The sequence below is a fragment of the Lathamus discolor genome, chromosome Z, assembly GCF_037157495.1.
Source record: "Lathamus discolor isolate bLatDis1 chromosome Z, bLatDis1.hap1, whole genome shotgun sequence".
NCBI classification, from domain to species: domain Eukaryota; kingdom Metazoa; phylum Chordata; class Aves; order Psittaciformes; family Psittacidae; genus Lathamus; species Lathamus discolor.
This window is the reverse complement of record NC_088909.1, coordinates 81,451,542-81,465,740: the sequence shown is the minus strand read 5'-3', so window position 1 is coordinate 81,465,740 and position 14,199 is coordinate 81,451,542. Positions and strand designations below refer to the sequence as shown.

General features: G+C 39.5%; 1 protein-coding gene across 5 annotated transcripts in view; it reads left to right on the top strand.

Annotated features, from left to right (window-relative positions):
* Positions 1-14,199, top strand: part of RIC1 (RIC1 homolog, RAB6A GEF complex partner 1) — a 47,414-nt gene that overhangs the window by 31,179 nt on the left and 2,036 nt on the right. For all 5 annotated transcript variants that reach the window (XM_065664111.1, XM_065664110.1, XM_065664112.1 and 2 more), the window contains 14 exons: positions 145-345; positions 1,435-1,473; positions 1,722-1,832; positions 2,395-2,484; positions 3,015-3,175; positions 4,300-4,438; positions 6,309-6,425; positions 7,189-7,917; positions 8,228-8,386; positions 8,492-8,625; positions 9,663-9,949; positions 11,263-11,457; positions 13,446-13,623; positions 13,765-13,953. In XM_065664111.1, the coding sequence (XP_065520183.1) occupies positions 145-345; positions 1,435-1,473; positions 1,722-1,832; positions 2,395-2,484; positions 3,015-3,175; positions 4,300-4,438; positions 6,309-6,425; positions 7,189-7,917; positions 8,228-8,386; positions 8,492-8,625; positions 9,663-9,949; positions 11,263-11,457; positions 13,446-13,623; positions 13,765-13,953 (2,729 nt within the window). The remainder of the gene's footprint in view (positions 1-144; positions 346-1,434; positions 1,474-1,721; positions 1,833-2,394; positions 2,485-3,014; positions 3,176-4,299; positions 4,439-6,308; positions 6,426-7,188; positions 7,918-8,227; positions 8,387-8,491; positions 8,626-9,662; positions 9,950-11,262; positions 11,458-13,445; positions 13,624-13,764; positions 13,954-14,199) is intronic.

Below are 14,199 nucleotides of genomic sequence, written 5' to 3'. Positions count from 1 at the left end.
GTGATACAAAAACTGAGAACTGCCTTAAAGCTTATTTTTTGTACTGTTTATATAGAACCTGTTATTCTATCATGTATTTTCATTTGTTTTCTGTACCTGGAGTTCAGGGTTGCTTTGTTTTCATGTTGTTTTGTTTTAATGTAGAGTAACCAGGAACAAGTCCTTCTTCAAGGAGAAGATCGCTTGTATTTGAACTGTGGAGATGCAGCACAGGCTCAGAGTCCCAGAAATACTTCACACTCTGAACATAAGCCTACCAGGGAAAGAGGCCCATTTTCAGATGGCAGTTTAGATTCTCAGGGTTTAAGCACTTTACTAGGACATAGGCATTGGCATGTTGTACAGGTAATTGTTGCTGGTTGCCCGTATGTGCTCTCTGCTTGTGAGTGTTTATAGGACTGGAATTTGCAGCTGATTTCATCACCCTCTGTTGCCAGTTTCCTTTAGTATGAGGTCATTGTCTTTTTATTTCCCCTTGGGTTTCTCCTGGTACAGCTTTTTGTTATTGGTAAAGGAATCTCAGCCTTGTGGCAGGGAGTTTGTAACCTAGCCAGTTATAAAAAAAAAAAAAAAAATTCTAAATGCATTTTTACCTTCAGGAAGTAGTTAAATTACTTTCCTGTGCTTTGAAAGGGAGAATAAGTACAATATGCAAGAAATCCTTTAGGGATTTGTTCTGCAGTTTGTGCAAATTGCTTTAAGAATATTCAACTGAGGAATACAGACTTTGGCTGTATTTTCAAGCAGTCTTAGGTGGCATCTGTTTAAACATGTAGTTAAAACTCCACCATATCAAGCTTGCAGAGAAGATGGCATTTCCAAGGGCAGTAATGGGAAAGATGTTATCTTCTCTGTAATACAGAGGAAAAATTAAATAACTTTTAATCTGTAATTCTAGTGTGTGCTCGATGCTTGAATTGGCACTTTTTTTTTTTTTTTCTAAATAGAAGATTCTAAAAGGTCCCAAGATTTTGTGTTGTACATAGTAAATGAGTCAGTATTATTAAATAGAATTTGACACTAGGCATACGTGTCAGGTTCTAGATATTGTTGAATTTCCTCTTTAGCTGGCCAGGTAGCTGGAACTGGCATAGGAGGGGGAAATCCTCATTCTGTGTCAGAGTAAAACTAACAATTGGAATGACTATGGGGAGGAACATAACCATGAGAACAGCTAGTGGCTGGGTAATGAGAACACCTCTCTGCCCTGTATCAGACCAAGGGCAGGAGGGAAGTAATTGTATTTAAAAAGGAAACCCCAACGTTAAATGTTGAAGCCAGTGTTCTGGCAAAACACGGACATTTTACAAATTACTTTAGAACATTAAAAGTCATCACTATTTTAATGGTGCTTATGTTATATATATGTATATGCTTAATGCTTTTAATGGTATAGTTATGTGGCTTTAATTTTCTCTTTTGTTTTTTATTTAGATTCATAGTACGTATCTAGAGAGCAACTGGCCTATAAGGGTGAGTTATTTTAAGAATATGTTCTGGGTTCTTTAAAAGTACTGTGTTTTTATAACTGTCTGTTAGGGTTGGATGAGTGTTGGAAGGTGAAATCATTGTTTTAAATTACATAAAGAAGAATATGTTTTGGGCAGTAAAGTAGAAAACAGGCACATACTTTACAGGTCTTGACTCTGACATTATATTGCATTGTAGTGATACACTTGGATAGGATATATAATCTAAATAAGTTCCATCTCTTTCTATAGTTTTCAGCAATTGACAAGCTTGGACAGAATGTAGCTGTTGTTGGCAAGTTTGGTTTTGCACATTACTCTTTACTCACCAAAAAATGGAAGTTGTTTGGAAACATTACGCAGGTCAGTGGTTATGGTACTTTATTTAGGTTGTTTTAGTTGTAATGTGACTCTTGGGGAAAATTCAGAAATATGTTTTTTCACATAGACAACCTGTAGACACGCTTGGGATTAGGGATGCTGGTTTTGCATATGTTTGTTTCATAAAATGCAGGAAACACTCATGTTGTGGCATTGGCACAATAATATGTGTCTCATTATTATAAAGTTTCTGAATCTGAGTGCGTCTAGGCAGACACTCCCATGTGCCTTACCTGAGTGTTTGTGTGAGACACAGCTTGTGAATTCTGGACAGAAGCAGAAAGCTAATTTGAGAGAGTTCAGGGATGCCAGTAGCATAAGCAACGGTGGTTCTGTGGTTTGTAAGATAATATTTCTCCTTCACATGTTATTCTTCAGTACTTTGTTTTTTTTAAATAACAAAATTTCGTGTATACATATATTGCCTTGCCATGTATGGCTTTCAGAAATAACCCATGGAATGTAAATCTGTAAGTATATTGTAAATCTGTAAGTGTATAAAAATAAATATATATTGATGTAATTTGCTTGTTTTTCTTTTCAGGAGCAAAATATGATGGTAACAGGTGGCTTAGCATGGTGGAATGACTTCATTGTTCTTGCATGTTATAATTTAAACGATCGTCAGGAAGAGGTAAGTATTTTTCTTCAAAGTAAAATAATAATGTTTAGAATATCTGATGTGTTCTGTAGTAGTATTATAAATGTGAAATATTGATACCAGAAATTATTCATTCATATGTAAATAATTTTCTGCTGACTACCATGAATCTGCTCGTTGTTCTGAAAACTTTGACATTTTTGCATGTTAGCACAAAACCTCTTTTGAGGTATCTAGTTACAGTTTCTGTGACACTTTAGTAAGATTTTGAATTAGATGGGCAGAAGAGCTTTGCTTTTTCAAAACTCATGAATAGAACTCCTTCCTTATGATTGTTGTTCATCACTTCAGTTTTGGCTCTCCTGTTCTTTAACCACTTTGAATGGAATAATATAATGCAATGGACAAAACATTTGATGAAACAAAAACCCTATAATTTGTCTTGCTGACACATAATATGTCCTGACACCGATTCTGCAAAAAAAGAAAGTAATTGAACATGCAATCATTATTAGTCTGTGGGTAGACAGAACCTGTATTCAAACCACTTCTTTTTCTTGTAGCTGAGAATCTACCTGCGAACATCCAATCTTGACAATGCATTTGCGCACATCACCAAAGTGCAAGCAGACACGTTACTACTGAGTGTCTTCCGGGACATGGTAATATTGTTCAGAGCAGATTGTTCCATTTGCCTTTACAGTATTGAGAGAAGGCCTGAAGGGTGAGTGTCAGTATTAAAATGCTTTAAAATCACTGGTACAAGTGCTATACTGGTAAATCTGTTCTGAGTAAATTCTTATAATACAAAGTTGTTTGATGACTTGTGGAGTCAGATTTTTAAAATACAGAGGGGTAAGTGTTACCTGTGTGCACAAGTGATAGTTCTTGAGTGTTGTCACTTGCGTGCCTACAGATGTGCACATCAGCTTTGGAGGCAGTGACTGAGATATGCATGTTTCCAGCTGTCTGTACAAATATGTCGTAGCTGCTAGGAACTTGAAAACCGAATGTAAATAGAAGTAAAAAGCTCCTAAAAGACACCCACATATTTGAATAACTTTTATTAAAAATATTTATAACATTAGAAGTGAGAACAGGTGAGGGTGGTGGTGGAGTAGCAAAGATAAAGAGGAAAAGTTCAGTCTGTGATGTGGTTGTGGGGAGCTATTTTGGGGCAAAAGTAGCAGCAATGTAAGAGCCAGATACTTTCAGACAGTTAAGATTAGTGAACTAAAGGAGGAGATTCCCACATAGTTTTTTGAAGTACCCAAGCAGGTTATTTTTCTTACAGTTATGGCATCTTGGTTTCAGCAAGAAGGGACCTTTTCTTTTATCAGAAAGCAAACTGTTGATCCACTTCAGAGTAAAATATTTTCAATGCTCTTCAAAGAAAACTCCACAAAAATCTGCTTCCTGAAACCGCCTTATTGAAGGGTGAATAGTCGTACTCCGAGATGTCTGAACGCTCATGGCTGTATTCCCCAGAACTATCAAGATGGCGTAGCCCAGCTTAGGTTTATTTGGTAATTTTATGTATAGTAGATATGTGGGCATGTGGGATTCCTGGCTAGAGGAAGGTCATTGCTCCATCCCTGGCAATGTTCAAGGCCAGGTTGAACAGAGCCTTTGGTGACATGACCTAGTGTGAGGCATCATTGCCCCATGGCATGGGGGTTGGTACGAAATGATCTTAAGGTCCTTTCCAACCCTAACCATTCTATGATTCTGTGATTTTGGTCTGCAGAGTAAACTGTTTGCTGAGGTTAAGTTTCTTATTTTCATTAGGTTTACTTCAAGATACTAATTTTGTGTTGAAATTGCTAAGTAGTAATTTTTTTTTTTCAGTCTTAACCCTACTGCCAGTATCCAAGTTCTTCAAGAAGTGTCTATGTCTCGGTATATTCCTCATCCTTTTCTTGTAGTGTCTGTTACATTGACATCAGTGAGGACAGAGACTGGCATCACCTTGAAGATGCCTCAGCAGGTAACAGTGCTCAAAATTAAGAGAATTAGTGCCTCGAATTTTTAGCTTAATGCCCAAAGGTTACCTGGCTGATAAATGAATTGTAGATCAGTAGTTCTTTTATGTGGTAAAATGCAGAATGTTTTTTCTGATGCTTGTTATATAGACATTTTATGTGTGAATTGAGGGTGGGGGTGTGTAGAAATAAACCCCAAACTCTTACTTCTATTTCATATCTTATTTTGTCATCTTGTAACATGTGGATTCAAATCTTGTAGGACAAACAAAATTAAACTATGTATCTCTGTTACGTATCAAAAGTTGAACACCAGAGTAATCCATGGCATTAGAATGTGACTTTCTTGCAGCAGAGGGTCCATTACTCAAGAATAAATGGGGGGGGGGGGGGGGAGGATTAAAAGAAGACTCATGACCATATAAGGTTACTTCTAGTCAATTTCTTGCTGCACTAAAATTGAGAAAATCTTTCCCACTAGTTACCTAGGGAGATAGGCCAACAGCTAAACAATGACTAATGTGTGAAGGTGAAACCCTGTCCAAACTCCTAAATTTATTCAGGCCACTGAAATCACAGTGCAAAGACAACTTGCATTTTTATTTTTTTTCCTCTCTCTATGGTGTAAACAAATTAAGCCAAACTACTTAAGTAGCTGCAGCATGGAGTGTGGGGTTTTTTTATTAGAGCAGCTACCTTAAGATAGTTGGGAAGCTGCATTGCCTGTGAGGCAGACCTGTCGACATTTGAAGGTGCGTATTTTTCTCCACGTACTAAAGACACTGGCAGGTAGGGAAGCAGTAGCACAGATGTAAAATTTGAAGTTTTGTGCTTCCTTATTTGAGTTCATTCTCATTTAGTGTTCCACAATATTGAATACATTTTCTGAAACTTACATAGGATCTTAGACAAGTGTATAAAAGGCAGCATGCTTGTGGTTTTCTCGTCCATCTTGCAGTGAGACAGTGTCCTTATTCCTGAACTACCTGCCCTATAGTGTTTCCAAATTTTGAGAAAAAGCAGCTGAAACATTTTAGAGGACCAGTAGCATTTTAAACTTAGCTTCAGACTGAAAAAAAATATTACCCCTTTTATTTCTAAGAGCTTAGATCTTCAAACCTTGTCAATCCGCTTCATCAAAGAGAAGTATTAATTTTAACAATGAATATGACACTGCACTGTAGACAAAGCAATATGTGTGACTTAGCAAAGTGTTGTTACCACTGCAACCTCTGCAGTGTTGTTACCTGTTAGTAATCCTAACCCCTGGTGCTGCAGTTACCACATAGGCGCTCTACTTACCTCTACCTCTAGGTGTTTTAAAACAAAACTTCATAATGCAGTATGGCATTAGCTCCAGTGACTTGGTTTAAAATTAACGTGAAACAACTGTGAGATAAATATTTAAAAATAATACTTTACTTTCTTGAAAGTTCTAGTTGCTGTACAAGTGTGGCTACACTTTTTGGCTCAACTCTTTTTGGCTTTCGTACCAGTGTTAGTCTTTGGAATCAGATACTGGCAATCATAGTGGTGATACTGATAAGAATACAGAGCTTTATTTTTCTTAATATACTGATGGCTTGCCCATGCCAAGATACATAGTTAGAAAAAGTCCATGTCTAATAAACACATCCAGTGAGTCTAGTGAACAATAAACCTTCTGTTATTTACTCTATTGCACAATAACTACATAAATTAATCTGTAGGTAATTAGTTCTTGATTTTTCTAAGTCCTTCTGCACTGCATTTTTGTAGTCATGTCTGTATGGCAGTACAATTAATTTACTCTGCTTATTCCTGGTTTGTGTTGTGATTATGTGTGAAATGATGCATTCAAAAAGCTTAAGTTGCATAATACTTTCTAATCTTTAGGCTTGTGAGGCTGAAAGCATTATGCTGAACTTAGCAGGACAACTCATCATGTTGCAAAGGGATCGATCGGGACCCCAGATACGAGATAAGGATAATAATCCTAATCAAAGGAAGCATGTGAGTAAATATTTGTGGGATACTGCATATGGCTTCGAAGATGTCAGTCAGTAAAGAAGTTGTAGGAAGGAGTGGTCCAAGTGTGGAGAGATCTATAACGCAAAGCAGAGTTTGCATTTAGAGACTGGAAATAAATCACTACTCCTGTGATTTATTTTTTTTCTCTAAGAATCTGAAATGTAAGTACTTAGCTGTGTGCATGTCAAACTAAAGTATTTACTATTTGTATTGCAGTGAAAGATACGAGTTTTAAGTGTAAAGGTCCTGTGCAAAATTTGACATGCAGTAATGAGAGAAAATCTCCAGTCTATCTAAAGCTGTTCTGTATGTTTATGGAACCTTAAAATTTCTTTGCAGAGTGTGTTTACAAAGCTCTGAAAACCAACAATAACAGAAATCAGTGACTGAATTTGTCAGATTTTCTGTGCTGAAAAGCAACACTTTTACATTAAATAAGTACTTAGAATGAAAAAAAAGTTTTGATGAAGAGTTGTTTGCAGCTCAAACAGTAGTAAATTTGGTGTTTGTAGGACTTTCATCAGTTCTAGATAGAACTGTTGAGCTATCTGATGAAGCAGGTGTTTTGCCAGGTGCTAGGGTGCAGTTAGGTATAACAAAGAATAACTTGTTGGAAGAGAGCAGTTCTTACCTGAAAAAAAAGAGTTCTTAGGAAGATGTTTTGGAAAAAAAAAAAGGGTGGTGGTGGGGAAGGTATAATGTATTCTGACAGTTTTTTAATTTTCTTTCACTCTCCCCCCCATAGCTGCCTTTCTGTGCTCCAGTTGTCCTAGCCCAGTCTGTTGAAAATGTGTGGACTACTTCCAGGATCAATAAACAGAAACGCCACTTACTGGAGGCTCTGTGGCTCAGCTGCGGTGGGGCAGGTATGAAAGTCTGGCTCCCCCTGTTTCCCAGGGATCATCGAAAGCCGCATTCCTTTCTGTCAAGACGGATCATGCTGCCCTTCCACATCAACATATACCCACTGGCTGTTTTGTTTGAAGATGCCTTGGTTCTTGGTGCTGTTAATGACACTGTGCTCTATGACTGTTTATACACTCAAACCAGTGCTAGAGAACACTTAGAGGTTCTCTTTCCTTTCTCTGTTGTTGAGAGGACCTCTCAGATCTACCTCCATCACATCTTACGCCAGCTCTTGGTTAGGAACCTCGGTGAACAAGCCTTGCTTTTGGCCCACTCCTGTGCCACATTGCCATACTTTCCTCACGTACTAGAACTGATGCTTCATGAAGTGCTGGAAGAAGAAGCTACCTCGCGGGAACCCATTCCCGACCCTCTGCTTCCCACTGTGGCAAAGTTCATTACAGAGTTCCCCCTGTTCCTGCAGACAGTTGTTCATTGTGCTAGGAAGACGGAATATGCCCTGTGGAATTACCTTTTTGCTGCTGTTGGGAATCCGAAGGACTTATTTGAAGAGTGCTTAATGGCCCAGGACTTGGACACAGCTGCCTCTTATCTTATTATTCTACAGGTAATGACGCCTCATACAGTGCAAAAGGGGTGATATTTACCAATGTATTTAAAAACTTGTCATAACAAAGTTATGTATTTTAAATTTTTAACAATTTTTTGTTGAGATTGTCCAGTTATGAAAGGGGGAGGAGGGTGTCATGCAATGTAAGTGGTTAGCTTACTGTCATAAAAAAGAAAATAATAGCATGAAATTTGCTGCTTCTTATCTCTGGTATACTTGAAAGTGACATGGTGTGGCCTGACTTAATAGGATTTTTGTTGTATGATGGCAAAAATCAAATGATTGAACTATGTTTTGTTACTTGCAGAATATGGAAGTTCCAGCAGTTAGCCGACAACATGCTACTCTCCTATTTAATACTGCCTTAGAGCAGGGAAAGTGGGATCTTTGTCGTCATATGATCAGATTTCTTAAAGCCATTGGCTCTGGGGAAACAGAGACACCACCAGCAACACCAACTACTCAGGTTTGTGATGAGAATAGTAAATACCAGGTATCAAGCCTTGTTTGATTAATCTTGTGTAGCATGTTTGTTCCTTTGACTGCATATTTGGTTTTTCTTGATTTTTAGGAACCTAGTTCAAGTAGTGGCTTTGAGTTCTTCAGACATCGCAGCATTAGTTTGTCCCAGTCTGCAGAGAATCTCCATAGCAAATTTAATTTGACAAAAACACTGAGTATGCCTTCTGGCCCATCTGGAAAAAGGTAAATCGGTGGTAATGTCCTCTTCTACCCCGCTTTGTTAGATACTGTACTCTCTCACTAATTTGACTTATAGAAGTACATTATATGATAGGTTTGTCATAGCCTCCCTCCATATCCTCCTGCATTTGTCTTTTCCCAGCTCTTGTAATATCTGTGTCTCTCTCTTGAGTTCTTGGGAGAATATATTCTCACACATGTAATTATGTGCGTGTGTGTTTGTATGTGTATATACACATGCATGCTTACGTGGATATTGTTCTCCAAAAGCCTTGAGATCCACTGGATGAACATGTAGTAATTTATGTAGCTAGTTAAGACCACATGCTTTATATTTGAAGTGTCTGTTTCGCTGAAAGATACATCTTGAAGAGCTCACAGTACTGCACCATCATAGTATATGCTGCACTGTGATAGCTTGCATATCTTGGTCTAGCAGTGTGTTGCCAAGCCATAAATAGAACCTTTTATACCTTGGGGGGAATCCCTTTTAAACTGCTGTATGCAGAATTCATATTGATTGTTATTAATGTTCAGAAGCAGCACTGAGCTGGGATTCATTATTGTCTTGGGTTTGGCTTTTTTCCCCTGATGTAAGACCTTCAGAACAATCTTAGTACAAATTCATATGCTTTTATTTAGTAATTTTCCGTAGAAAAACAGTCTTAAAAGTAACTGTCTTTAAAGTTTTGATAGGAAGAGTTCTAGGCAAATCCTTGACTTGTTACCTAAACTTGTTTCTCAGAAGGTACTTGACAATGACCTCTACCTTTTTTCACTCCTTTACTCTTTTTCTGCACTGCTAGTAGTTCAGTACTCTAGGGACACTGCTGCTGTTGTAACTTCCTTTATTTCACTTACCTGTTGAAGCAGTGGGATTCTTCAGAGAACACACATAGAAGGAATGGTGGAAACTGCTTTTGTTGGGATATAGAAAGCTCCCACTGTTATTCTGGTCACTTGATGTTCTGTGGTTGTGGCCAACAGCCACAACACTGTTTAATCAGTCTTAATGTCACTGCTCTCTGATCTGTCTACAGGTGCAGTAAAGACAGTGACTGTGCTGAGAACATGTATATTGACATGATGCTCTGGCGGCATGCTCGTCGTCTGCTAGAAGAAATCAAGCTGAAAGACCTTGGTTGCTTTGCTGCACAATTAGGCTTTGAGCTGATTGGCTGGCTGTGCAAGGAGCGAGCCAGAGCTGCCCGTGTGGAGGATTTTGTGTTTGCTTTGAAAAAGCTCCACAAGGATTTCCGCTGGCCATTGCCAGTCATACCAGCTTCATCCATTGCTTCACCTTTCAAGAACGGAAAGTACAAGACAGGTGCTGTAATCTGAATTGATTTGGACTAGGTTTCCCTCCTGCAGTCCTACACCCATCAGTCTGTCCTTCCTCAGTTCTTCAGCCCAGCAAAGAGCAGGCTGAGGCTTGCCACCTGCACAGTTTCCTCACACAGTGTGTGTTTTTTGAAAGGATTCTGTTTAGCACAGACAGCATCTCTTGTGTAGTCTAATTACTATTTTGGTTTCTTGCTTTTCTCAGATGTGCAGATGTTTAGTTGAACATGGATATTGCCCTTTTTATATCAACATTCTTACATAGTATCTAGCTGACTTTTTGATTAGCTTTTTAAAAAAAGTAATGTTTCTTACATTTGAAATTTGCTTTATGTTAACGGGTCAGAATTTTGAGGACTTGTGTCGTGTTTTAAACCCAACCACAAACCTCGTTCACTCACTCCTCCCCTTCTTGCCCTCCCCCTGCTCCTGGAGGGACGGAGAGGAGAATTGAAAAGAATGCAACTCCCACAGGTTGAGATAAGAACAGTTTAGTAACTAAGCTATAACACAAATCACTACTACTACCAACAATAATAATAATGATAAAGGAAATAACAAGAGGAAAGAATACAACAACTCCACACCAGCCGACCAATAACTCGCCCCATGCTCCCCAGCCAAGCACTGACCAATACCTCGTCCAACCCTGCAATCCCCCAGCCCTTCCAGGGTGACTCCCCGTTACATCCTGGGCATGACGTGCTGTGGTACAGAATACCTCTTTGGTCAGTTTGGGTCAGGTGTCCTGTCTCTGCTTCCTCCCGGCCTCCCCTCCTCCCTGGCAGAGCATGAGGCTCAGAAAGCCGTTGGCCAGACCAAACATTTGAGCAGCAACTGAAAACATCAGCATTATCAGCACTGTTCCCAGGCCAAAAAATCAAAACACAGCACTGCACTAGCTACTAAGAAGGAGAAAAATGACTGCTACTGCTGAACCCAGGACAACTTGCTGTAAACCTTCTTTGTATTATGAATCTCTCGGTTCACTAGCTTACCTTCTTAGGGCTTGATAATGGCTGCCAAGCCTTCCTTTTTGTAATAGTAACAGCACCATTATTTAGTTCTATTCACTTTATTAGGTGGTATTTTTTTTTATGCCACTGCTGACTAGAAATGCTCATCAGAAATTCTTAAAATACTTACTTGCTGTGTTCGTTTGCTTTTGGTCACCCCTCAGCAAACTAATTGGATATTGACTTAGATACAAGTTTTAGCTTCCTGAAATACCTGGAGAGAACTTTCCAAATTTCCTTTTTGATGATTGCATGACTTTTCTTTGGTGGGTTCTTTTTTTAGCTGTAGGGGAGCAGCTGCTAAAATCTCAGTCTGTAGACACCTTTGTAAACATGGAAAAGGACACAGGGGTTTCAAACACACCTCGGAGTCGCAGCTGGCTTGGCGCTATAAGCTCCTCTCAGAGAGAGATTGACACTGTTTCATCCCATGGACCACACATGCAAGATGCATTCCTTTCTCCTTTGCTAAGTAAAGGTTAGTCACTCTTTCTGCTGTCTACTTATTGCAGAAATGCACCTGGAAGTGCATAGTTTTATTTTGACATTTGCATGCAACCACTGTATTGTTTCTTCTCAACTGCTGATAACCATAATTTGGAGGGGTGGGGATTGGAGGGAGACAAAGGGGGGGGAAAAGAGAGGGGAAAGAGGACTTGTTAAAAAGTGAACTGATTTTTTTTTTTTATTTCTTTGTTTTTTTACTACAGAAAGATAATGCATCTTTAAGCACTTGAAGTAGAATATAAAATTGATATATGCTTAAGTTCATGTGTGTGGTGGTAACTTGAAATTTAGTGATTTTACAGTCCTGGAAGAGTGTTGTAATTTTTTTAGCTTTGTCTCTTGCACAGGCTGGCACTATTCTAATGCATGAACTTCAGAGTAGTGCTTTTGTATTTCTTTAGAAACATAAGAGGTGCACTCTCTATTGAGGAAGCTGAGGAAATTACAGTCCCATGTAGTTTTCTTTTCTCCTATGTTTTTGTTTTAAACAGTTTTTCTAAAAGCTCAAGTGTATGATCACCTTGTGAAAATACAGAGGTGAATTTTATTCCCTGTGCATCTTTTCTGACCACAGACAGAGACAGGAAATGTTTGTCTGACCACTCATCTCTGTTTGTTTGTTTTTTGTTTTTTTTTTTCATTCCCGCTTGTCCTCGGAGCATTATTTTCAACAGTGTCTGCGTCATGTGATTTCCACTGTACTGGGGAAAAGACTCAAGTAGCTAAGTGGCAATGAGTATGGACATCTTGAATTAGATCAGGTTGCCCAGTACCATCTAGCCTGGCCTTGAATGTCTCTAGGGATGGCGCATCCACCACCTCTCTGGGCAACCTGTGCCAGTGTTTTACCACCCTCATTGTAAAGAATTTCTTCCTCATGTCCAGCCTGAATTTCCCCTCTTTCAGTTTAAAACCATCACCCCTTGCCCCGTTGCAGCAGGCTTTGCTAAAGAGTCTGTCACCATCTTTCTTATAGGCCTCTTGTAAGTACTGGAAGATGCTCTAAGGTCTCCCCTGACTTTCACCATCTCCAGGCTGAACAACCCCAACTCTCTCAGCCTTTCCAGATAGGAGAGGTGCTCCAGCCCTCTGGTCATTTCTGCGGCCTTCTCTGGAGCCTCTCCAACAGGTCCATGTCTTTCCTTTACTGAGGACTCCAGGGCTGGACACAGCATTCCGGGAGGGGTCTCACCAGAGCAGAGTGGAGGGGCAGAATCACATCGCTTGCCCTCATGCCACACTCCTTTGGATGCAGCCCAGGATACAACTGGCCTTCTGGGCTGCAAGCGCACACTGCTGGGTCATGTACAGTTCTTCACCCACCAGGACCCCCAAGTCCTTCTCATCAGGGATGCCCTCAATCCCTTCATCCCCCAGCCTGTATTGATACTGGGGGTTACAGTGGCGCAAGTGCAGGACCCTGCACTTGGCCTTGTTAAACCTCATGATATTTGCGTGAGCCCACTTCTCAACCTTGTCCAAATCCCTCTGGATGGCATTCCTTCCACAGGCCACGGTGTATTTCCTTCTTGCCCTTTTGCTTAACTAGCAGGTCTTGACTCAGCCATGCCAGGCTGCTGCCTTCATTGCGTGGTTTCTTATACCTGGGATCATGAGCTCTTGTGCTTTGTGGAAAGCATAATTTTAGGACCGTAAGATGCTGTCACTGTGTTCTTACAGTGGTTGCCAACACATCTTTGGGATCTCTTACTGATATTATTCTTTTGAATTACTGCTTAGATTCAGAAAAACTGCTGCATTCCTGCAGTAGTTCTACCATATACTGTGAGAATGCTGAAGTGTGATGGGCAGTATGCCTGAAGAAACTTCTTGGCACTGTGATAGACAGCAAAGCACTACTGTGTGATTTGTCAGTTTCTGTAGGAAGTAGCTAGAATTTTGGGTCTTACTAAAGTGAGTAGTTTCTTTTTCCCTTATATTTCTGAGTGTCTTTGATAGGTGATGAATGCAGCATTGGCTCAGCAACAGACCTGACTGAAACAAGTTCTATGGTGGATGGTGACTGGACCATGGTGGATGAAAACTTCTCTGGTCTAAGTTTAACTCAGTCAGAGCTTGAACATCTCTCTCTCGAGCTGGCTAGTAAAGGGCCACACAAGTCACAGGTCCAGCTGCGGTAAGTAATGTAATCTTTGCCTTTGAAACTTAAAACTACTAGTATGCAGCATTAGGTGAAAGAAGCACTGTCTACAGAATCATACTGGGACTTTTGTATTCAGGATTGAAAAAGAAATAAGTAGACTGTTTTCCCATCTAGGTACTTGCTACATATCTTCATGGAAGCAGGATGTCTGGATTGGTGTATTATCATAGGCCTTATCCTCAGAGAATCATCAGTGATCAACCAGGTTTTCAGTATAATTCAGTCGTCTGATATTGATGGAGAAATCTGCCAGAATATCAAGACAGGCCTATATGCTGTTGACAAATGGGCTTCTACAGATTGGTAAGTATTATTTTCCACCCTCATTTTCATTCCAGTTGTAGGTAACTCAGAATTGGGCTTTTTTCGGTAACTAAAGATTTCAGCCCTATCTGAAACAATTATTTAAATGCACTTTTGCAAAAAGTTTGGTTGTGAACAAACTGGAATAAAAAATAATAATAAAAAAAAAATCAACCAAGTCCAGACCAACCAACTGCCCCAGCTTCTGTTACTCAGTTACGGTCACCTTTTTCTTACTATTTAAAA